General features: G+C 44.4%; 1 protein-coding gene across 1 annotated transcript in view; it reads left to right on the top strand.

Annotated features, from left to right (window-relative positions):
* Positions 1-12,980: 12,980 nt before the first annotated feature.
* The window catches only part of KIF5C (kinesin family member 5C), a 164,277-nt gene continuing 151,363 nt past the window's right edge, over positions 12,981-25,894 (top strand). The window contains exon 1 of the mRNA XM_012137979.4: positions 12,981-13,497. Within this exon, the coding sequence (XP_011993369.2) occupies positions 13,372-13,497 (126 nt within the window). The 5' untranslated portion in view covers positions 12,981-13,371. The remainder of the gene's footprint in view (positions 13,498-25,894) is intronic.

Here is a 25,894-nt window from a genome sequence, read left to right as displayed (position 1 = left end):
AATAATTCACCCAGAATTATATTAAAGTAGAATTTCCCTGATGGCCCAGTGATTAAGATTCCTCGCTTCCACTGCAGGGGGTGTGGGCTTCCCTGGTAGGGAAAGTTCCACATGCATTGGTGGTGTGGCCAAAAAAAATATATATATATATATATATATATATATATATATATATATATATATGTAGATTTGTTCATCAGAGCCATTTTTTAATATTTATATTTTAGGGCAGGGAGGCCTATAGGTATCCTCAAACTTTTTTAAAATAGGAAGACACCTTTTGCTTTTTAAGACTCCTCAGGCTTACCTGACATTTAGAAGACAGGCAGAGAGTGGGCTGTGATGAGAGGCCTCCAGGCAGAACAGGAACCTTTCACGCAATTTGTTTTGTCCCACGCATGGAAAATTCCCAAACCATTTCTGTGTCTTTTTGAAATACATCGAGTCAGTCTCAAGACCCTTTTTGCTCCCTGATCCTGATCATCTTCACCTTCTGACCGCATTCTGCTCACAGATGGAGACTGCAGATGGGCGCAGGGCACACGACCCACTTTCAGATGAAAGAGGATGGAGTGTATTCATTTTTTCAACTTTACACATGCTTTTAATTGGTGTACAGTTGCTTTACAATGTTGGGTTAGTTTCTGCTCTACAGCAAAGTGACTCAGCTGTGCACATATATTTCCTCTTATTTTGGATCTCCTTCCCATTTAGGTCACCACAGAGAATTGAGTAGAGCTCCCTGTGATATACAGTAGGTTCTCATTCGTTATCAGTTTCATGCATGGTAGTGTGTATATGTCAGTCCCAAACACCTAATTCATACCACCCCTGCCTACACATATTTAAAAGTAAGCATCCCTCCCTCCTCCCCTCCCTTCCTCCCTGCTTCCTGTTTCCTTCCACCCTCCTCATGCTAGTAAACGGCCTCTGTGTGTCCACGCCATAGTCGACTTGGGCTGCCATAACCAAATGCCATAGGCTGGGGGGTTTAAACAACAGAAAATTATTTCCTCACAGTTCTGGAGGTGGAGTCTAAGATCAAGGTTCCGTCAGGGTCAGGTTGTGATGAGAGCTCTCTGGCTACAGAGGGTCACCTTCTCACTGTGCCTTCGCATGGTAGAGAGAGAGGAGGGTATTTCTCTCTTCCTCTTCTTTTTTTTTCACTTTCAGTTTTGTATTGGAGTACTTCTGATTAACAATGTTGTGATAGTTTCAGGTGGACAGCAAAGGGACCCAGCCACACATATACATGTACTCATTCTCCCCCACACTCCTCTCCCATCCAGGCTGCCACATAACATTGAGCAGAGTTCCATATGCTCTACAGTAGGTCCTTGTTGGTTATCCATTTTAAAGAGACCAGTGTCTACATGTCCATCCCAAACTCCCTAACTGTCTCTTCCTCCCATCCCCTCTTCCAACAACTATAAGTTTTCCAAGTCTGTGAGTCTCTTTCTGCTTTGTAAATAAGTTCATTTATATAATTTCTTTTTAGATTCCACATATAAGAGATGTCATACAATATTTCTTCTTCTCTGTCTGACATACTTCACTCAGTATGACAATCTCTAGGTCCTTCCATGTTGCTGCAAATGGCATTATTTCATTCTTTTTCATGGCTGAGTAATATTCTGTTGTATATATGTACTGTATCTTCTTTATCCGTTCCTCTGTCTATGGACATTTAGGTTGCTGGTAGAACTCATGAATGAATTTGGTAAAGTTGCAGGTTACAAAATTAATACACAGAAATCTGTTGCATTTCTATATACTAACAATGAAAGATCACAAAGAGAAATTCAAGAAACAATTCCATTTACAATTACATCTTCCTCTTCTTCTGAGGCCACAGTCTATCAGATTAAGACCTTACTCTTATGACCTTGTTTAACCTTAGTTACCTTTCCAAAGACTCCATCTCCAGAGATGGTCACATTAGGATTTCAACATATGAATTTGAGGGGGACACAATTCAATTCATATTTACAGCCTTGCACGGGGATTTTGCAGTTCTCTCTCACTCTGTCTTGGCCAATGTTAGCAAGTATGAGGCTAGTAGAGGCTTGAAAAGTACATGCTCATTTGTACCTAATCTTTTACATAGTTGGGCTTGCTCACTCTGCCTCACTGTGAGAACGTGCCTCGGCTTGTTTCCTGGGGTGGTGGAGAGACGTGGAGAGGAGACTGGACCGTCTTAGACTAACTGACAGCCAGCTGATCCCCTGAAATGTAAGAGAGTCCAGCCAGGTCAGCAGAACTGTGCAGTGAGTCATAGGCTGGCAAGAAATAATACACAGCTGTTGTTTCAGGCCACTGTGAGTGAGACCAAAAGGCTGAAGCCATCCATCTGACCCCCATTCCGTAGGAAGGGCTGTCTCTTCGGCTCTGCTGTACAGTGAAGCAAAAGCGGATCCATGGGATGAGAGAGTGATGAGTCTCTCCAGTTCTTTCCCTGGATTTGTATCTCATTGGTGTTGCTAACTGGACTTAGACCTCTTTTCTCACCTGGTCACTCCTCTCCTTAAAAACCTCCAGTGATTTCCCACTGTCAGCTGAATGCCACCCAGACATCACCACCTGTGGCCCAAGGCTCTCAGTAATTTGGCATAAATGCACTTTTCCAATTTTAATTCTCAGATGTCTCCTTTCAAGTTTGCACTTCTTGTTCCCTGAAGGTACAAATGCTTGCTTGCCTGGTATTTCTGTCACTTTCAGTAGGAAGTCTGCATCTGTACACATTTCAGGGTTTGATTTATGTTGCCCTCCCAGAAGAACTGTACATATCTCCCCTCCTATCAGTAGGGTGAGAGAAAGTTGCCTTCTTTGCGTTACAACATTGGCTGTTGCTACTCTTCATAATCTTTGCTGATTTAAAAGGCATTCCTTTTGTTAGTAATATGGCTGAATAGTTTTTCATGCATATAATTCTTTTGTTTACTGAGTGTTTATGCTCTGGCTATTTTTTTTCTGTTGTACATTACAACTGTCATGTTGATTAGCAAGCATCCTTTATTAATGATATCGACTGTTTGTCCTATGTGTTGCAATGCCTTCCTTAGCTGCTCATTTACTTGTTTGTTTGTTCATTTGTTTCTGGCTGTGCTGGGTCTTCACTGCCCTGTGTGTCCTTCGGTTGCGGTGCGTGGACTTCTCATTGCAATGGCCTCTCTTGTTGCAGGGCATGGACTCTAGAGTGCAGGCTCACTAGTTGTGGTGAAGTTGCCCCAAGGCAGGTGGGATCTAGTTCCCTGACCAAGGATTGAACCTGTGTACCCTGTATTGGCAGGTGGGTTCTTAACCACTGGACCACCAGGAAAGTCCCTGTGTATGATTTTTGATATATAGGATTTTATATTTTTATGAAGTTTAGTATATTTATTCCTTTGATAGGAGCCGTCTTAAGTTTTTTGTTGTTTAGAATGGCTGTTTCTCTTTTAATCTCTGTATATCTTGTCTCACGATTAGATTGAAGCTCTTTGAGTGAAAGGTCTGTTTCCAAAGTTGTACTTCTTAGGTCTACTTTCTGCCCTATTTCAATGCAAATGGGAGTGCACTAGACCTAGTGGTTTACATCTAATCAGGGAAGTACGGAAACATGATTGGATGAGATTAAGCTATGAAAGACTATGATTTTGGTCTTGTTTTCTCTCTCTCACTTGCTCTGATGATATCTACAGCTTTTGAGAGGCTCACTGGACAAAGAACAAAGGGTAGCCTCTGGCCAGCAACCAGAGAGGAATGGAATCCTGCCCCAAACCACAAGAATGAGCAGGGAATGGATCCTTCCCCAGTTTGAGCCTAGAGATGGTTGCCGCCATGGCTGCATGAAAGATGAAACCTGGGCCACAGCACTCAGCTAAGGGATGCCCAATTACTGACCCACTGTGAATGCCGTTTTAAGCCGCTAGCTGTTGGGGTAATTTGTTATGCAGCAGTAGGTAACTAATACCAGTGTTGAAGAAAAGGCTTCTCATCTTTGGGTACTTTCTCTGACCTCTGTTGAAGAAAACTATCTCATTTACTGTTTCAAAAAGTAAAGGAGAACCTCCATAGGGAACCACATCCATCTTGGAATTCTTGGTCTTTAACATATTTACAATGAGTTGATTTGCTGAGGGTGCTTCTATGTTTCTCCATTGTTGGTGATAGGAGATATGTTTATATTTATTCTTCTTTCTGATGGTGTCTGAGGAGGATGGGGCTGCTGACTAGAGAAGCCCCATGTATTTACTGAGCACACTGATGAGTCAGAGGCTGCAAGGCTGGAATGGAGCTGGAACACCACGGACTAGCTCTGCATCAGGGAAGAACGATGCAGGAAAAGTTGGGACCGGGAGAGAGGAGTCGGTCGCATGGGTGCTGGGATGAAAAGAGACCCTCCCTGGTGCACGATGGAGATGGAACTTTGGAGACATGAGTCTGATTTTTAAATAGTTCTCTGTGGCGTGTGCAATAGAAATCCCTAATCTGTGATTCCTGTTACATTTTCAGTAAAATTGAATTACTTCTAATGCTTTCCTGAGAGTGGATTTTTAGAGGAGCTAGCACTGTTGAACTCTGTCTCCAAGTAGGGACTGAAAGAAGTTAGATACAGTTGCTAAAAAATGAGGAAATTGCTGACATTCAGGTCACACTAGGATTGTGCTACCAGCCCGGAGAAGGGCAGGGGCACCATGCCCCTCACCTCCTGCATCTTGACTCCTAACTAGGCCTGGTGCCTGGTAGCCAGTATGCTGCACAGGTGGGTCCCTATCTCCACCCCCTAGGACATAAAAGAGTTTGGCTTTTCTCTCTCCTCTTCCTCTTTAGAGTCAATAGTTATCCATCTTATTCATCCAGTGCCCTGGATTTTTTTCTTTCTTTCTTTTTTTTTTTCTGCAGGAATTAATAGTAAAGGTTTAATCTAGTAAAATAAATCTCAGTTGATATGTCAACTCCTCTACAAGGAAACAGGCAAGAAAACGTGCTTTCTCTTTCAGATCAGCTAAAGTCATGATAAAAGGAAGTGAGTCTTTGCTTCTTCTCTGCAGAGCTGGGTTATCTGGACATCTTGAGGTGCTATAGTTTAAAAGATATCCTGATTTCCCATTCTGTGGAAATAACTTATTTTTTGTGCAAGTTTTAAAGGGATTTTAAACACTAAAAAACATCTCCACCTGTTCATTTGGTTTTTAATCTTCACTGGGGCCAGATATTTTTTGTACTTACAGGAATGGAGCCGGGCCCAGGCCATCAGAAATGATTAAACCCACATCAGAACCTGCAGACCCCAGGGTTTAAGTTAAATGACAATCCCAGTGACTGCCTAAGATGGGGAGCTGATGTGAAAATTGAAGCAATTACCTAGATCACTCAGGCAGAAGGATTTCTGAGGCTTTTTTTTTTCCTTGAACAATCCAGATAATTGCTTCAATTTGCACTTCTCACTGGCAGTGGAGACTGGGATAGAAACTGTTATCTAGGACTGAGCTGAATAGAGAAGCATAGTGTTCAGAAAATGACTCTGATCACTCCAGAGACAAGGGGGATTTGGGGGGGGGGGTGGGATTCACATGCCTTGATTTCTATCAGGCTAAAGTCACTCAAAGGGAGACTGTTCACTTTTTCCTAAATGATTCAGATAATTCCTTATTTATTTTCTGTCTCATCTCAACACTGAAGTTTTAAGGTCAAGCAGGTGTTACTGGTGGAGGTGTTGGAAGCAATAGTGGCTGGGGAACTTGGAATCTGTTTGAGGCCCTTTCCTTGTGCCTTTACCCTAATTCCTCAGTTCATTAACTGCCCTCAAAGGGCCTTTACATTCCAGCTTCAAGAAGGCTTTGCTGGGCCAGGAAGGATAGCAGTGGAGCAGGTGCTGTCCTGAAAGAGTATTGCACCTCTTAGCTATTTTTTTGGCTGCACCGGGTCTTAGTTGAGGCACTGTAATCTTCAATCTTCAAACTGCAGCATGCGAACTCTTAGTTGAGGCATGTGGGATCTAGTTCCCCTACTAGTGACTGAACCCAGGCCCCCAGCACTGGGAAGGCAGACTCTTAGCTACTAGACTACCAGGGAAGTCCTCATACCTCTTCACACAACCATGAGCAAAATTTAGGACAGCAAGACTTGACCCAGCCCTGAAGCAGATGATGCCTTTACTAGGACCCTCTAGGGATTCATTGCTGCCATGGGAAATTCACATTTGTTGAATAAATGCGTAAATAATGCATGAATGCATGAAAGGCATTTATTGAGTTGCCATTTTGAGTCTATTCTTATGCTGGGTGGGCCTTGGAATAATTCCCTTTGTATTAATACATACTTTTCCTTCTTCTTCTCATGTTTTCTTAGAGGCAGTGATTCTCCCAATCTCTTCACAACTTCTCCTGGACTTTATTTCCAAGCATTTGGGCACATACTTCTCTTTCAATTCTCACTTATCCAGAAGAGATGATATTTTCAGCACCATTTCAACAGATGGTATAAAAAAATCATTCAGTGAAGCTGAATATCTTTCCCAAAGTCACAGAACTCGTTAGCAGCAGAATGAATGAAAAATGCAGGTCCAAGAGCTTACCTGGTATCCAGTGGTAGGACTCTGTGTGTTCAGTGCAGGGGACTTGGGTTCAATCTCTGGTTGGGTAACAGATCCCACATGTTGTGGGGCCTGGCCAAAATAAATGCACAAAAGAAAGAAAAGAAGAGAAAATGAGCTTCAAAATTCTCTTTAAAAAATGTAGGTCCTAAGCCCAAGGCTCCACCTACAAGGCAAGATCATTATTTCCAGGTTCATGTATTCATTCGTTTGTCCTTGCCATTATTGTGATCACGTTGGGCATGGACTGATGATCCAGAAAATGTTCTTATAAAGCACATAAATACTGCATGATCTCCACAACATAGATAAGGGAGCAAGACATATTTAGCAGAAAGAAAAATACTATGTAGACAAAGGAACTAGAGGACAGAACCAGACCACAGAAGGAATATCACTGCAAGATAGTAGAGCTCAGGTACAAAATCAAAGGGACTGATAGCCTGAGAGAGCAGAGACTTCTGTGGGCTAGAGTGGTTCAAGAAGTTTTTCTAAAAATCAGTTTCTTTTTCCTTCACTGTTAAAATAGTTTTTAAAATTGAGATATAATTGACATATAGCATTATATTCATATATGCATGTATTGTGAAACCATAAGTTTATTTAACATCCATCTCCATACATAGTTAGAAATTTTTTTCATGATGAGAATTTTAAGATTTACTCTTAGCAACCTTCAAATATGCAATGCGGTATTGTTAACTATAGTCACCATGCTGTACATTATATCTCTAGGACTCATTTATCTTAAAAACATTTTTTAATTGGAGTATAGTTGCTTTACAATGTTGTATTAGTTTCTGCTGCACAGCAAAGTGAATCAGGTATTCATGAACGTATATCCCCTGTTTCTTAGATATCCTTCCGACTTAGGTCACTGCTAGTGGTAAAGATCCAACCAATCCATTCTGAAGGAGATCAGCCCTGGGATTTCTTTGGAGGGAATGATGCTAAAGCTGAAACTCCAGTACTTTGGCCACCTCATGCGAAGAGTTGACTCATTGGAAAAGACTCTGATGCTGGGAGGGATTGGGGGCAGGAGGAGAAGGGGATGACAGAGGATGAGATGGCTGGATGGCATCACTGACTCGATGGACCTGAGTCTGAGTGAACTCCGGGAGTTGGTGATGGACAGGGAGGCCTGGCGTGCTGCGATTCATGGGGTCGCAAAGAGTCGGACACGACTGAGCGACTGAACTGACTGACTGAGTGGTAAAGAACTTGCCTCCCAGTGCAGGAGACATAAGAAACACAGGTTTGATCCCTGGATTAAGAAGATTCCCTGGAGGAGGAAATGGCAACCCACTTCGGTATTCTTGCCTGGAAAATCTCATTGGCAGAGGAGCTTGGTGGGCCAGGGTCCGTAGGGTTACCGAGTCAGATACAACTGAAATGACTTAGCGTGCAGCACGGTTCGCGTGCAGTGCATAGGCACAGAGCATTGAGTAGAGTTCCCTGTGCTGAACAGTAGGTTCTCATAGTGATCTATTTTATACATAGTATCGAGAGTGTATATATATAGCTCATCCCAGCCTCCCAATTCATCCCACCTTTCCCTCCCTCTTTGGTATACCCATCAATTTTTTTCTAGAATTTATTTATCTTATAGCTAGAAGTTTGCACCTTTTAAAAAATACATTTATTTACTTATTTGACTATACTGGGTCATAGTTGTGTCATGTGGGATCTTTAGTTATCACAAGTGGGATCTAGTTCCCTGACCAGGGATCAAACCCCAGCCCCCTGCAGTGGGAGCTTGGAGTCTTAGCCACTGGACCACCAGGGAAGTCCCAGAAGTTTGTACCTTTTGACTTCCTTCACCCATTTCATCCCCCACTTTGGCAACCTACCAATCTGGTTTCGGTATCTATATGTTTGGTTTGTTTTTCTTAGATTCCACATATAAGTGAGAGCATGCAGTATTCCTTTCTCTGGCTTGTTTCACTTAGCCTCTTGACGTCACTGCTCATGAATTTCACTCTGGTCACATGGGGTTTTTCACTGTCTGGAGCATGTAAATTTAATCTGACCTTCAGACTGCCCTTGCTCACCTCTTCCCTGCATATCTTCCGGTATCAGATAATACCCTTTTGCTGCGAGTCACAGAAAGCTGACTTGAACAGGCAAATTTACTGGCTCAAGAAAGAACTCTAGAGAAGGGTGTGGTTTGGGTTGTTCAGTCTCAGTGGCTTGATCGTATAATCAAAGACCCAGGCGTTCTGATCAATTGGCTCTGTTGTCCAGAGCTTGGCTTCATCCTAAGCTTTGTTCTCCACACCGTCACAAAATGTTTCAGTAGCAATTGAATGTGGAATGTTATCCTCCAGACAGGGAGAGAAGTTTTAGGAAATAGAATGTCTTTCCAAAAATGTGGCAAACTTTTCTTCTATCTTCTTGGCTTCATCCTGCCCATCCCGGAGTATGGGATTTTAATGAGACTAACCAAAGCCATACGTGAACCGTGAACTTCCTGATGTTCAAGCTGGTTTTAGAAAAGGCAGAGGAACCAGAGATCAAATTGCCAACATCAGCTGGATCATGGAAAAAGCAAGACAGTTCCAGAAAAACATCTATTTCTGCTTTATTGACTATGCCAAAGCCTTTGACTGTGTGGATCACAATAAACTGTGGAAAATTCTGAAAGAGATGGGAATACCAGACCACCTGACCTGCCTGCTGAGAAATCTGTATGCAGGCCAGGAAGCAACAGTTAGAACTGGACATGGAACAACAGACTGGTTCCAAATAGGAAAAGGAGTACGTCAAGGTTGTATATTGTCACCCTGCTTATTTAACTTCTATGCAGAGTACATCATGAGAAACTCTGGGCTGGAAGAAACACAAGCTGGAATCAAGATTGCCAGGAGAAATATCAGTAACCTTAGATATGCAGATGACACCACCCTTATGGCAGAAAGTGAAGAGGAACTAAAAGCCTCTTGATGAAAGTAAAAGAAGAGAGTGAAAAAGTTAGCTTAAAGCTCAACATTCAGAAAATGAAGATCATGGCATCCGGTCCCATCACTCCATGGGAAATAGAAGGGGAAAGAGTGGAAACAGTGTCAGACTTTATTTTTCTCGGCTCCAAAATCACTGCAGATGGTGATTGCAGCCATGAAATTGAAAGACGGTTACTCTTTGGAAGAAAAGTTATGACCAACCTAGATCAGTTCAGTTCGGTTCAGTTCAGTCGCTTAGTTGTGTCCGACTCTTTGCAACCCCATGAATCGCAGCACGCCAGGCCTCCCTGTCCATCACCAACTCCCGGAGTTCACTCAGACTCACGTCCATTGAGTCCATGATGCCATCCAGCCATCTCATCTTCTGTTGTCCCTTCTCCTCCTGCCCCTATCCCTCCCAGCATCAGAGTCTTTTCCAATGAGTCAACTCTTCTCATGAGGTGGCCAAAGTACTGGAGTTTCAGCTTTAGCGTCATTCCTTCCAAAGAAATCCCAGGGCTGATCTCCTTCAGAATGGACTGGTTGGATCTCCTTGCAGTCCAAGGGACTCTCTAGAGTCTTCTCCAACACCACAGTTCAAAAGCATCAATTCTTCGGCGCTCAGCCTTCTTCACAGTCCAACTCTCACATCCATACATGACCACAGGAAAAACCATAGCCTTGACTAGACGGACCTTAGTTGGCAAAGTAATATCCCTGCTTTTGAATATGCTATCTAGGTTGGTCATAATTTCCTTCCAAGGAGTAAGCGTCTCTTAATTTCATGGCTGCAATCACCATCTGCAGTGATTTTGGAGCCCCCAAAAATAAAGTCTGACACTGTTTCCACTGTTAAGCAGAGACATTACTTTGCCCCCTAAGGTCCGTCTAGTCAAGGCTGTGGTTTTCCTGTGGTCATGTATGGATGTGAGAGTTGGACTGTGAAGAAGGCTGAGCGCCGAAGAATTGATGCTTTTGAACCGTGGTGTTGGAGAAGACTCTTGAGAGTCCCTTGGACTGCAAGGAGATCCAACCAGTCCATTCTGAAGGAGATCAGCCCTGGGATTTCTTTGGAAGGAATGATGCTAAAGCTGAAACTTCAATACTTTGGCCACCTCATGCGAAGAGCTGACTCATTGGAAAAGACTTTGATGCTGGGAGGGATTGGGGGCAGGAGGAGAAGGGGACGACCGAGGATGAGATGGCTGGATGGCATCACTGACTCGATGGATGTGAGTCTGAGTGAACTCCGGGAGTTGGTGATGGACAGGGCGGCCTGGCATGCTGCGGTTCATGGGGTCACAAAGAGTCGGACACGACTGAGCGACTGAACTGAAGTGAACACAAGCCATGCGCAGAGTTGGGGACATTTGTCCACAGTGTGTTCTAGCTTCTCAGTAGGGATGCGTGGGATGGATGTCAGGGAATTTACCAGTGACCTCAGTGCCTCCCCCTACCTTTTACTACTTCCCCTGGGGAAATCTATTACTAATTTGTTTCTCCAGCTTTACTGCAACATAATTGACTTATAATGTTGTGTAAGTTTAGCATATCTGCTGCTGTTGCTTAGTCATTTCAGTCATGTCCAACTCTGTGCCACCCTATGGACTATAGCCCCTCCAGGCTCCTCTGTCCATGGAATTCTCCAGGCAAGACTACTGGAGTGGGTTGCCATTCCCTTCTCAAGGGGAAATTCCCAACCCAGGACTTGAACACAGATCTCCTGCACTGTAGGCAGATTCTTTACCACTGAGCCACCAGGGAAGCTCGAGTTTAAGGTATATAGCCTATTAATTTGATACATTTATAATTTTCAAGAGGATTATCACTATAGTGATCTAAAACCTACATTGTCTGTGTGTGTTCAGTTGCTAAGTCTTTTCCGACTCTTTTCGACCCCAAGGACATAGCCTACCAAGCTCCTCTGTCCATGGTATTCTCCAGGCAAGAACATTAGAGTGGGTTTCCATGCCCTTCTCCAGGGGATCTTCCTGACCCAGGGATGGAATGCATGCCCTCTGCAGTGGAAACACTGAATCTTAACCACTGGACCAGGGAAGTCCCAAGTTCTCCTTTAGACTTAGTGGCTCTGGGTGGATTTCTATCACCTTCCATGGCAAGAGCCCTGCTGTACATACTTACTAATGGGCATGAATGCTTGACTTCCAGAGAGTCAATGCTTAAACAAAGTACAAGAAGCAAGCAGAGCAAGAGGTAAATTTAAATAGAAGAAGCCACAAGTAGCTTGGTGTTTATCAGAGTGTAAATGTCAAGACAAGAAGCAGTAAGAGATGAGGCTAATAAGTAGACAGAAATCTGATCGCGGGACCTGGATGTAGTTTGCAAAGAACTTTGGACTTGATAATATATCTGTTCATTCTACAGGATTATAAACAGGTGTTAGGGAGAGGGTCTGTAAGCTATACAACGTTTGTGTTAATTGCTTAGTTGTGTCCGACTCTTTGCCAGCCCATGAACTGGAGCCTGCCAAGCTCCTCTGTCCATGGGATTCTGCAGGCAAGAGTACTGGAGTGGGTTGCCATTTCCTGCTCCAAAACTATACAATAAATACTAGTAATTAAGAATTTCTTAACCTGGGTGTTAAAGGCAGGGTTCGATTGTCCCTGCTGCTGCGTCACTTCAGTCGTGTCCGACTCTGTGCGACCCCATAGATGGCAGCCCACCAGGCTCCCCCGTCCCTGGGATTCTCCAGGCAAGAACACTGGAGTGGGTTGCCATTTCCTTCTCCAACGCATGAAAGTGAAAAGTGAAAGTGAAGAAGCTCAGTCGTATCCAACTCTTAGCGACCCCATGGATTGCAGCCTACCAGGCTCCTCCATTTATGGGATTTTCCAAGCAAGAGTGACCCTCTGAAATAGCGTGAAAAAAATCTGTGGGTGTGTACGGGTTTATTTGTCTTTGTTTCCGTTATGGGAAAGGTCCCTAACTTTCATCACATATTAACGGAGTTCCTGACCCAAAAAATGTATGAACAAGCTTTTTCAGGAATTACTGGCTTCAAATATCCATGCAAATCTCATTTCCCTTCTAATTTCCTCACAACGCTTAATAACTGTTGAGCACAAAGAAAATGCTCCATAACTGTTTAGTTGGACACGGTCTTAAGAGGGGACTTTCCTGTGGGATCATGAAAAGATGTAAGGAGATAATATAGACCTTGTTAGTTATAGAGATTTTAACCGGGAATATTGGATGCGACATCCGTCGTTTTATTGACTTGGGCAGCCACCCAAGATCTGCAGGTTGTCGGATGCGTCACCCTAGGCACCGCCGCTATTCCCGAAAGCCAACTCCAAGCATCCAAGTCTTTTCACCCGCAGGTGCAGCGACTACAAGTCCCAGGATGCTTCGCTCTCGGAGCCTGAGCGAGGGCGGGGCGGATCCCCGCAGTGACGTAACCGACCAGGGCTGTGCCGAGGCAGGGCGGGGCGAAGGGGCGGGTCGGGGAGGCGACCGAGCGCGCTGGTGCTGATGCAGGATGGCTGAGCTCGCAGGAGCCCGGGAGGTCTGAGTAGGGAGAGGCTGGCTCCCTGCGCATCGCCTCGTCCGCCCGCCGCGTGGTCGTGGGCAGGTGGGCCTGGGGCGCAGCGCAGGGCCAGGAAAGGCAGGTCTGCAGCCGGCTGGGCCAAAGGTTAATAGGCTGCCCACCTACAAGGTGTCGGAGCGGCCGGAGCTGCCCAGCCAGCCGAGTTCGCGATGACCTGCTGAGAAGCGTCGTCTAGGCTGAGGGAGGCGGCCTTGTTGCGGGCGGTGCGGTTCTCAACCACTTTCCCTCGTTGTGCCGAACCGCGGCCCCCCACCCATCCTTGCGCCCCCTCCCTGCCGCCGGCCGAGATGGCGGATCCAGCCGAATGCAGCATCAAAGTGATGTGCCGGTTCCGGCCACTAAACGAAGCAGAGATCCTCCGCGGGGACAAATTCATCCCCAAATTTAAAGGCGAGGAGACCGTGGTGATCGGGGTAAGTGGCTGGGAAGTCTGGCCTCCCTGATGCTTCGCGCCCCAGCCCGGCGCCCCAATGCCCCAGGCCGGGCAGAGATGCTTTGGCAGCCCATTTGGACATCCCTTGGGGGCTGCCCTCTAGGGTGGACTTGACGAGAATCCCCCACCCTGCAGTTCCCTCCTGGGCGAGTTGAGGGTCGACTGGAGGCCTCGGGGCGGCCCCAGGTGGCGGGGGTGGGGGTAGGGGGCGAGCAAGGGTTCGGCGCCGCCATTGTTATTGGGGTGGGGGCCCGGGTGGGTCTATTGTTCCCCGCCCTGGCCACGTCGCGTGGGTAGTGTGTTCGCGTTATCCTCAAGCTCAGACTCCTCTTAAAGTATGAGCTCTGTAGCCCACAAATGATACCAGGGATCGTTTCGATTTATCGAGCACTTTGCCTCTTCTCACAGTTTTGGTAAAAGAAGGAAAAAAGCTACTGGAAAAATCCTAGCTTCTGCACCGAGCTCCAACAGCCGTGTCGAATTGGCTCCCCGCGGCGTTTCACCTTGCTCTGCACGCGGAAGGCGGGGGCTGGGGGAACACTGGTGGCCTCTCCCGGAGGCTTCGTATGTCTCCTCTTGCTTCCTCTCAACCCAGGCTGTCCTGACTTGGACCTCGAGTCTAACTCTTCCCGGTGGGGCGACCCCCACCTGGTGTCCGCAGACCCTCGGGTGTGTTTCATGCTGGACGGTGAGGAGGCTGTGCACCCGCCCGCATCTGTAGGACCAGGGGTCCCAAACGGAGCCAAATAGCCTCTGTACCCAAAGAACAAGTTACTTTGTGTGGCTGGGGCCCCCTCGCTTTTGATCTCCCTTCCCAAGTTTCCCCTCCCCAGACTTGGCTCCATTTCTGCAGCGCGGCTGCTGGTGCTGGGAGGGAATACCGTTGGGTTTTAGTTCTTAAAGGAATATGTCAAATGAAATAAGCCAGCTTTCCCTGCCCCCACCCCCACCCTTCCCCCTCCTCTGTCCCCAGCGTGTGTAGCTAACGGTACCCTCTTTGTATGCGAGTCGCGTGGGGAGGGACCGAGTTAATGGGAGCCTCCCGATCCCCGCTGACACGTTCCTGGCAGCCTGCTCGCGGCTGCTGATGCAGCCTTCCCGGCCTCAGCATTGATTAAATGATGTCATCCCGATTACTGAGCATGCTCAGACTACCTCCTCCCTCCTATTTTCCCCCAGTGGCTGGGGTATTTAGGTCAAGTGATTGACAGGTGACAATTTACTTAGGGTCTCTGCTGGAGTCAGGTCGACCCTTCTTAAGCACCAGAGGCAGACATTTGCCTGCCCAAGCAGTCCCAGCATCTTTGCCAAGGTTGTGCCGCAGTACCTGTGAAGGGCCCCAGGGACTAGCAGGTGCTGGTGGAAGCGGAAGGCAGGCTTTCTCCGCGGGAGACCAGAGGCAAGGCTCTGGCATTGCCAAAGGGCTTCATCGTGTACCTTCCTTAGAAAGGCATCTCCTCTTGAAGACCTCCTCTCCTCCTCATTTTCACAGTCATCAGAAAACCGTGACCCCCAAATGCTATGGGGGTGGTCGTTCATCCTGAGAGCTGGCCTGTGAGGCCAGGAAGGAGGGGTTTTCTATCTGCTTAGTGTTAAATTGAAGGAAGGATGTATGCTACAATTATTGATGAGGAAGAAAATTCTATACTTGATGGCTGACATTGGATAGTGATGTATCTATGGCCAGGACATGGGACGGATAGTAGCTTGTGGGTTACACATCTAAGCTGGGGTCACCCTACAGGCTGATTTGCTGTTTCCTGAGCCTGCTTGTGGTTTGGATAGAGTGGGAGTTACTGGGGACATCTAGCCCTGCCCCTTGTCTGGTGACAGTTTTTAACCAATAATTGTTCAGTCCTAGAACATGTTCTGGTGACCCTATTTTTTCAGAGGTTTTAAAGAGAGGCTCAAGCTGTTTCTTTTCTTTCTCCTCCTTCTCTCCCTCCTACTCCACCTTCTTCCTTTCCACGCTCTTCTTTCTCCATCTTCTAAGGGTGACATACCAGAACTAGTGAAGTGGAGTAATCGATTTTCCCTTTGATCTGTATGCAAGGCAGAGATCTTGAATTTTATGGTTATCCTTCCTTAATTTTATGACACTACTAAATTATATTAAACAAATGGTTGTGGATGTGAATACACATGTAGTTCTTCAACTGTAAATCTGGGGTAAATTGAAAATTTTTCGTCTTACTATAATCCTTTAATGAAACACTTTTCAGTTTTCTTTAAGATAAATTTTTCTTTGAAATAAAGCATTCATATAGAAAAGTGTTTTCATAAGTGTATATAGCTTTTCTTTTTTTATATAAACACTCCTATAACCACCTCTTAGGCTAGGAACCAGACATTTTCAGGACCCCAGAAGTCCCTCCCAGTCACTAAGTCCCTCTGCCTCAGAATAACTGCTATTCTGACTTTTAGGTTTTTTTTTTTAAGCTTTAGCTCCATAAAACCACACAGTATGTTCACCTCTTTGTGTGAGTTCTTATGTTCAACATTATGATTGTCAAATTGGTCCACACTGTGATGTGTGGCTGCAGTTGGTTCATCCTCATTGTTCTGTAGTATCTTATTATATGAATATGCCACAAATTATTTATCCAGTAACTGTTGGTAGTAACAGTTTGGGTAGTTTCCACTTTGAGGCTAATATAGGTGGAGCGGCTATGAACATTCTTTTATGCATCTGTCAGTGAGTTTGGTACAGAACAGAAGACTGCCAGATGCTGAAGGGTGTTGGGACTTGAGTTGGCATGTGCTAGGACCCTTCTCATTCCTACTTAGTAATGTGTAACTAAAGGAAGTGACCGTTCTCGAAGCCTGTATCACCCTTTGTCGACTGAGTAGAAGGCTCCCAGGTCAGTTCGGCTGGAACCAGCCCACCTGGCTCGGGTGCAGGTGGAGGCTCTCTTAGATGGGCTCTCCCCTCCTTCTTGCAGGGGCATAGATTGTGGGGAGGACCAAAGAAGCGCAGAGCCCAACAGAGATGAATGAAGAATGAATTTCTGCGCAGGTAACTGTGAGTCCAAATTCAGAATCTCAGAAATTCTTGTTTGTTTTTGAAACTGGAGTGATTGTTTTTCCTTTAAAGTCTTGTTCATTTCTTGTGGAGATGTATGCTGAGAGAAGATTTTGCAGGTGGGCTTCCTAGATTTCTCTTTTTTTAAGAAATGTCATCTTGAAGTGCGTGCTTAGTCACTCAGTCGTGTCTGACTCTTTGCGACACCATGGGTTGTAGCCCACCAGGCTCCTGTGTCCGTGGGATTCTCCAGGCAAGAGAACTGGAGTGGGTTGCCATACCCTTCTCCAGGGGATCTTCCTGACTCAGAGCTGGAACCCAGGTCTCCTACATTGCAGGCTGATGTTTAACCGCCTGAGCCACCAGGGGTAAAGCTTGAAGAGATTATCTCTATCATTCTTGCTTTTTTTCCCCCCTGCTCCTTTCTTTCCCTGACTGCCCCAGCCACAGTTTCTTCCCTTGTGAACTCTTGCAGATTCAGTCTGTATGTGATCTCGTACTTTTTTGCCTTAGATTATCATTTTTTAATTTTTAAGATTCTCATTTATTTTACAGATTTTTGTTTATTTTCGGCTGTGCTGGGTCTTTGTTGCTGTGTGTGGGTTTCCTCCGGTTGCAGAGAGTGGTAGCTTCTCTTGTTGCGTACAAGCTCTAGCACAGGAGCTCAGTAGTTGCGGTATATGGGCTTAGTTGCTCTGAGCATGTGGAACCTTCCCTGACCAGGGATTGAACACTTGTCCCCTGCATTGGCAGGCAGATCCTTATCCACTGTGCCTCTAGAGAAGTCCCTTAGATTATTATTAATTTTGATCCTGTGTCTAATGACATTGTAAAGCAGGTGTAGAGCCAAGACCCGTTCATGTTTTGCTTCTTGTACTTCTCAGGGTGTTACCCACAGAAGGCACTTAATAAATATTTATTGACCTCTTTGTTGAATCTAGAAATCTTTACCTTGGTGTATTTTAATGACTTTATGGACTTTTCATCGACTGTAAGCTGTGGGGAGTAGTTAAAAATAATTTTAAAGAGATGTGCTATGTGCTATCTTTTAAATGCCTTGGTAAAGAACTGTATTCAACCTTGTTAAAAATTAGGTCTGCTAATGACACTTGTGATGAGCTAGAAGTGGAGGGTGGGGGTGAGGGGCACCACATTAATTCTTTCAGAGAAAAATACTGGATTTAGAGCATTTCTCAGAACACGTCTTCATTAACTGCTAAAAATCCTGGCGAGTCCTCCATTACTTTGAGCTCTGCCTGTTGGTTTTGGTGTATCTACATTGATGGAACTCTGTCTTGAGAGAGTTCTCAGTAGGTTTCTTTGAAATGGACTTTCACATGTCAGTTTTCGGCTTTCCTCTTGTTTGCACTCCTGGGAAAGCAGGTCTTTTTAACCAAGGGTGCCTCCCCTGAGGCAGTGTAAGTTTTGACTTGTTTGAAAGCCAAAGCGAAATATTAGCCACAAACCCTGAGCTGGCCTGTGGCATGGAAAGTGGCCTTAGGCTCTAGGAGGTTAGATTAGTTCTGGTCAGTGGATGGGCAGGGAAGTCAGGGGTGGGGACAGAAACCAAATTCCAAGCCTGAGTTACTGTTGTGGAGATTATGGGCTGAAGATGTCAAGAAATATGGCTAGAACTTTTCTTTTTGTCCATAGTCATGATTCTTAAAAGCAAGAATATTTTAAAATTTATACAGAGTAAAATCACTATTTTTGGTTTATAGTTCTATTGTAGGGGATGTGAGAAATACATAGAATTGTGTAGCTCTGCTGTATTCATTTTCTGTTGCTGCTATAACAAATTATCACAAATTTGAAGGCTTAAAATGATACAAATTTATTATCACACAGTTTCCATACGTCATGTGGACAAAGAATGTCGCCTGCAGTTGGTGGTGCACCCTGAGGGGAATTCAGGACAGAGAGAAAAGGATACTGGTTCTAGATAGTTAAGATGCATATCAAAGGAATGTTTTCAATTAGTCCAGACTCTTTCATCTTCCCATACACAGAAAAGCACTAAAACCATTAACTTGAGATGCCTGTTTTTCGTGATTAGCAGTGATCTTTGATGTTCCATTACTTCCTTTCTTTTTTCTTTAACCTCCTTCAAAGTCTCCTGTATATCCTGGCTCCTTTCTTGCTCTTTAGAACAGTCCCTCAGAGCTATCTGACAGGCTGCCATCTCCTGCTCTAATCCTCAGTAAATGACTTATATAAAACATAATTCTCAACTTTTAGGTTGTGCTTTTTTTTTTTCAGTCGACGGAAGTCCATCAACTCAGCTGGTTTCTCTGCTTAGAGTCTTACAAGGTCAAGACCAAGGTGTTGACAGGGCCATGTTCTTTTCTGGAGGATCTGGAAGAAAATCCATTTCTTTGCTCATTCAGGTTTTGGCAGAATTTGGTCCTTGTGGTTGTAGGACTGAGGTCCCATCCCCTTGCTGGCTGTCAGCCTGGGGCTGTTCCTAGCTGCTAGAGGCCACTCTTAGGTCCTGGCCATATGGCCCCCTTCCTGTACCTTAAGAGCCAAGGGTGGGTTGATTCCCTCTCATGCTTCAAATCTCTTCTGCCTCTTCTTCCATGGCATATCTTTTTCACTGACTCCTCTGCCTCCCTATTCCACTTTTCAGGGCCCATCTGGTTACAGTGAGCCCCGCCAGATAATATGGGATGATGTCCCTATTATAAGGTCATCTGATCAGCAGTCAGTTCAATTTGCAAATTTCCTTTCATCCTGTAACTTTCATATATTCACAAGTTTAGTGTAGACATCTTTTGGACCATTATTGTACCTACCATATACAACCATACTCAAGATACAAAACAGTTTCATCACTCAAAAGAATAAAACCAAACCCCCAAAATCTCTCATGCCATCCCTCTGTAATCAAACCTTCTCCCCTCTCTTAACCTCTGGCAACCAGATTGTCATAAAAATGGAATCATAAATTTAAGTATCTTTTTGAGATTGAGTCCATTGAGGTTTAGGTTGTTGTTCCATGTATCAATAGTTTATTCCTTGAAAATAAAGTTCATTACTTTTTATTGCTTAGTAGTATTCCTTTATACAAGTATATCACGATTTGTTTATCCATTCACCTGTTGAAGGACATTTGGGTTGTTTCCAGTCTGAGATGATTATGAATAAAGCTGCTATAAACCTTTACATATGGGTTCTTGTGTGAGTATAAATTTTTATTTCTCTTGGGTAATCAGCCAGGAGTAGGATTACTAGATCGTACCATAACTGTATGTTTAACTCTAAGAAATGGCCAGTTTTCCAATGTGGCTTAAACTAAAAAGTGGTAATATTTTATGCCAGACTTTTTAAAGAGTATATTCATCACTGTGTCTAAGTGAATATTAACAGTAGTGTTTAATAGTGTGGAGATATGTTCTTCCTAAGTTCAGAAATGTTTACATCACCTGAAAATGAATTTGTGGTTTCCTCTAAACCTGCCCTCTGAAATCCTGGAATGAGTGAACACAAGAGAGTAATTATAATCTGGCCTGTGTCACTGGAGGCTACTCTTGTTTATGGTGAGCACGCGGTTGGTGCTACAATAAAGGATTGGGGTTGGTAGAGGCATTGGGGAGAGTCAGACAGAACTGCTTATGAATTCACTAGCTCACTGTGGGGCCTTTTTCAGGTTGCTTAACTTTCCTGGGGCTCAGTTTGGTCATATTTCAATTGGAGACAATTACTTAACTCACAGGATTGTTGGAATGAAATGAAATGAAGTGGTCAAAACAGGGTCTGGCACAGAGAAAATGCTCAGCATATGCTAATTATCTCTCACGTTTCCTCTTCCTCTGTAGGTTTCCTCATTTTCAGAATTAGCCTTGCCCCCGAAAATTACCACCCTTAATTCTGGCTAGCCGCTGAAAACGCTCCTTGCATCCTTGTTTCCTAGCCACTGGTTCACGCCATTCTTGTCCGTGGAATCCCTCGCCTTCGGAAGGCAGAGCTCGGTTTCCATCTCCTTGCTATGGCAGCTGTTCCTCTTGTCTGCCGTGATCACATATTGGGGTGTGCACGTGCACGTGTGCTTGCGTGAATATCCTCTTCATGTAAATGACCAGCTTCTTAGAAGCAGGAGCTGTTTTTTTTTTTTTTTTAACATCTTTTTGCCTTTTACTGTCGTAGTCAAGTTGCTTAGTAAGTGTATCTTGATTGACAGTTCTGTCTTCCCCTGTTTCCTTGCCTAGAATCAAGTCTCGCTAAATGCCAATTTCTGCATTTCCTTGAATAACTTGGGCATCACTGGGGATTTCCCTCTGCCTCCACCTGTGCTTCCCTGGCCTGACTCCCTGGTTTAATGACAGGGTTTTGCCTCCTTGACTTCTCTCCTCCCTTTAGAATAGGAAACTTCCCCCACCTTTGGGTTCCCTTTGGTACCTGTCTCAGATTTCTCACCTGTGTCTCCTTATTAAACAAGCGAAAACAAAACCACCTACTCCCTAATGGTTTCTCTTGAGTTAAAAAAGAATAGCTCCTTGACAGATCCAATTTCACCTGATTTCTCTCAGGTTTTCCATAAAGTCCTATCTTTGTGGCTGAGAAAGCTCCTCCTTTAACCTACTTGCTGCATATCCACCAAGGTCCTTTTATGAGGAAGAAAGCTGTTGAGTGTGTGGTTATTTGAAAATACTACAGAACTTGAGAGAAAATAGGGTTGTAAATTCATTCTACCATCCCCAACACCAAACTTGGATGCAAGGCAGACAGCCCAGGACCAACGCCCAGCTCTGTGACTTCTTTGCTTTATGTACTTGGACCCATGGCTGCACCACACTAAGTTCCAGTTTCCTGGCCTGTGAAATATGGATGATAACACTCTCCACCTTGTAGGATCCTTGTGATGGTTACATGAGCTGATGTGTATAGGTTGCCGTGTATGGTGCCAGGTTCAGAAAATGTACGCTGTGAGAAGACCCACAGTGGGTATTTCTCTGCACGCTTGTCAGGTTAACTAGGCTTTAGAAAGCTTAAGACCCTTCATAGGTTCCCTGGTATCTTTTGGTTGTGCTAAAGAAAAAATTATTCTCACATTTGTAAACACAGTAAGGAAGACTATTATAGTACAGGTTGGTACTGTTACAGTCGGGGAGAGAAATCAGGGTCAATTTCAAGTACAAGGGGAGCAGGTTGATGGGGCACATAGGTGGAAGGACAGTCACTAAGAGAGATGTGAAAAGTATGGGGGATTCTTGGTACAGGCAGGCCAGATATAAAGCTTTTAAGATACAAGCATTGAAGTATCTATGGTGAGTGGGGGGGATTCTCTCTAAACTGCTTTAGGAGGAGTCTTGCTCAAACTGGACTCTGCAAGGACAGACATGGAAGTCCAAGTTCAAGGCCCAGTTGAGAAGAGGGCTCAGAGGAGCCTGATTAAAATATGGTCAAGGAGAGAGTCTTGGTCGTTTGGAACCCAGATTCTTCAGAGGTGCATTCGAGACCTTCCATACTCTGGTCCCACGTACCTTCCTAGCCTCATCCTTTATCTTGTGTTCATCTGTGCTTCTATTCCCCTAGGTTTCTCAATGCCTGCCCTTCTCCACCAGAGCTGACCACACCTGGGATAACCATCCCTAAATTGTACCTGCGCGGCATTAGACTAAACCCCTTGCAGGGCAGGAAGACTTATTGCCATCAGTTCCTGAGCTGGCACTTGGGACAGAGTAGTTGCTTAGTATAAGATGTCTTTTGAACGAAGTGAAAGAATGCTGACCCTCCTAGGCTGTCAGATGTCCAGGCCTGGGTTTTCTTCTTGGATTTTTATCTTTGACCTCTGTCCAGTTCTGGTGACTTTTTCCCTACTTTGATCATCATCATGTTGTTGTTATTGTCTTGAAAGAATAGTTTTCTCTGGGGCTCATTGAAAAAAACCTCAGACCATACAGAAAAATATGAAGGATAAGGTAAAAAGCACTTTTAATTTTATGAACTAGAAAACATCATTTTTAACACCTTATTGTTTATTCCAGCTCTTTTCTACTTTATAGAAAACACACTTTGTTTTAAAATGAAGATACAGTTTTATAAAGTCTGCTTTGAAAGCCACCATTTTACTCAATGGTATACCTCAGACATCAGCATTTATAAAAGATTATATATAATTTCATTGTGTGTCTAAAGTGAAAGTGAAAGTCTCTCAGTCGTGTCCGACTCTTTGCAGTCCCATGGACTGTAGCCTGCCAGGCTCTTCTGTCCATAAAATTCTCCAGGTAAGAATACTGGAGTGGGTTGCCATGCCTTCCTCCAGGAGATATTCCCAACCCAGGAATTGAACCCAGGTCTCCTAAGTAATACTTTATTTTCCACTGATACTCATTTGATTTTCTGTTTTCTTTTTCTATTATAACCAAAGGTGTGATAAACATCGGTTTATCAGTACACATCTCTTTGTGTCCTTGCCCAGTTTTTTGTTAGAATACGTTCCTAGGATTGAGATTTCTGGCTAAAAGGATATAGCTGATTTTAAGGTATCCACAGTTTTTCAGAGGGAGCAACTTAGAGATGGTGAATTGTCTTCTATTTTATATCCTCACTTCTTTGCCCACCCTATGGAGTTGGTGCCAGTTTGTTTCATAAGGCATCCCTTCATACCGGAGCTAAATTAAATTCTCACCAAGAGCGTGTACTTTGTCATGCACTGTTAACCCACAGATCCAGGACATGGCAATGCCTTCAGACTTCTAATGTAAACCATAGGTTTTTGTAGGCTGTCTCTTGTCAGGTTCAATATCCTAAAGGATGTTGTTTCTTGGAGGTGATCAAAAGCTAACTCTCTCTTGAGACAGAGAGAGATAGAGGTCAAGATTGTAGTCTTAAAGAAAACTAGGATGGATGTGTGCTTTCTTCTCGGAGCTAACAGTGAATGGCCTGTGATACCTTCAGGCAACGGTAAGTTGAGAAGGGATATAATAGCCCCCAAAAAGCCCTGGAAAGAGCTTTTTACCCCCTTCTCCTTTGATTACTAGGTACTCAGAAAAAATATAAAATTTCAAGCATACACCAGAGTGGAAAGAATATAAAAATGTACCCCCATGAATCTATCAACCAGTTTCAGCTATCATCAACAAATGAGCTAATCTTATTTTGCTATACACCTCTAACCTTTTCTCCCCAAATTGCTCAATTATTTTAAAGTGAAATCTCACGTCATTATTTTATCGCTCAACTTTAGTATGTGTGCTGCCTAAGCGAGTACTATTTTATCCCTAAACTTTTGATACCTCTGAAAGATCAGGACTCTTAAAACTACAGTAACGTCATCTCAACTAAAATGTGCACAATTCTATAATGTCAAATACCCAGACAGATTCTCCCCATTGCCTCTTAAGTTTCTTCTACAGTTGTGTTTGCTCAAATCAGAATACTAGGTACCGTTGACTACAAGTGTGGAGAAAAAGAAATGCTTGTACATACTGACCCTGAAAGAAGAGGGAGGGAGGCTTCTGCTCTAGAATCATGTGTGGCGGTAGAGACACACACTGAGCATCAAGGCTAATCAAGATTTCCCGCCTGTCTTCCTTAACAGTGGTCACATCCTAGTTAGGCTTTTTAACAAACCAACTCCAGCATCGCAGTGTCACCCAGAAAAGCTGTTTCAAGAGCTGCATGCCTTTTAGCTCTCCCTCACCCCTGAGTCTTCCATTGCTTTTGTTGACTTGTATAAATGTCAGGAAAGCAGGCAGACGTGTTACTCGTTTGTCTTCCAAGCTCAGTACGCACCCTTATAAGATTGGGATGTGTGTGTGTGTGTTCAGTTCTGACTGACTCTTTGCGACCCCATGGACTGTAGCCTGCTAGGCTTCTCTGTCCATGGGATTCTCCAGGCAAGAGTACTGGAGTGAGTTGCCATTTCCTCCTCCAGGGGATCTTCCCGACCCAGGCATCAAACTTGAGACTCTTGTATCTCTTGCACTGGCAGGTGGATTCTTTACCAGTTAGCCACCTGGGAAACCCCATAAAATTGTGGCCAAGTACATTTAGAGCAGTTCTTTTAGGTGTGTCTTGGTATGTTACTATTTACTATCTTGTCAGTCAATGAACACTCATCCTTTATGTGAATTGGATACAGGAACATAAATCCAGAGAGGTGAAGGGAAAATGTGTAAAATTCAGTGCAACAGAGTACTTTAAGGGAAAAGGTTTGAAGTTCTCTTTTTATGTTTTTTTAAAAATTCCTTTTATTCCTTTATCCCCCTTTTCTTATTAAAGAAAATGGAGTTGGGTTGGAGAAAAAGTGCAAATAAAAACCAAATCCAATGATTGATACTTTAACTTCTCTGACTACAGAGTATGGTCATGAGAGCTGCTGATCAGTAATGTTATTTTAGATGCATTTTGTTTAAAGAGCTTGGTTACGCAATTCTCTGTTGGCAAATCTCAGGGACTCTCCAAGGCTCTCTGACAAGAGCCGTCTCTCCCACTTCTAGGTCTCATTTTGCCTCAAGGGGAAATGAAGAACAGCACGCTTCAGTCCTCTGAGGAGGTTACATCATAGTTTTTTTACTGAACGACCTGTCTGGTACCTCACTCCACTGAGGTTATTGACTTTCATCTGGGAACCTGGGTAAATAACAACCCCATATGACGTCAGAAACTTGGGGGAGTCTTGGGGAAAGGGACTTCTGTTCTCCTTTCATAGCACCCCCTGCTCCATAGAGAGGAACACATGCCCATTTGATTGGTCAGTGTCCAAACCTCTGTTGGTCCTGGTTACTGGTGGCAACATCCCGTGGGTAGCGTTCAGTTCCATCCTGTGTCTGCTTCTGGTAAGCTGACCCCTGCAGGGTCTGGCTTCCTGGGCTGGCTCCCAGGGACCGGCTGTTTTTCCATCTCAGCATCACCCACTGCTGAATGGATAAGTGGTCTGGACCCACAGATTCAGGCCCATGTGGGCTGGTCTCAAGGTTCAGAACAGGCTGGGCTGTGGGAGGCTGGGGTGATGGGGTGAGGAAAGTAGGAAGACCACATACGCCTTCTTGCTGGAGACTGGCCAGGTTTGACATTGGGTTGATGCATCCTACTACCCATCAGGTGGTACTTGGATACCTGCTCTGTTCCTGTTCCTGCGTGGAGCAAACTCACCCGCCCAGAAGGGAGAAGACTCCTAGGCAGAAGACTCTTAGGTGAGGCTTTTGGCATTCCAGGACCCCTGCTGTTAATGTCATCACGATAGCATTGAAACTATCTTCTAACTACTCAAATAGTTTGTTTATATAATATTTGTGAAAGTAGGCTTTAGAAGGGAAGTGCTTAGCTCTTTAGTAATAATTACTAAACAACACAGCCTACTAATTATCTGCTCAGACAAGTTGGGAAAAAAACACCGAAGTACTATATC

This window comes from Ovis aries, chromosome 2 (assembly GCF_016772045.2).
Source record: "Ovis aries strain OAR_USU_Benz2616 breed Rambouillet chromosome 2, ARS-UI_Ramb_v3.0, whole genome shotgun sequence".
Lineage (NCBI taxonomy): Eukaryota > Metazoa > Chordata > Mammalia > Artiodactyla > Bovidae > Ovis > Ovis aries.
The sequence above is the reverse complement of the archived record's forward strand: the minus strand, read 5'-3'. Positions and strand labels throughout refer to the sequence as shown.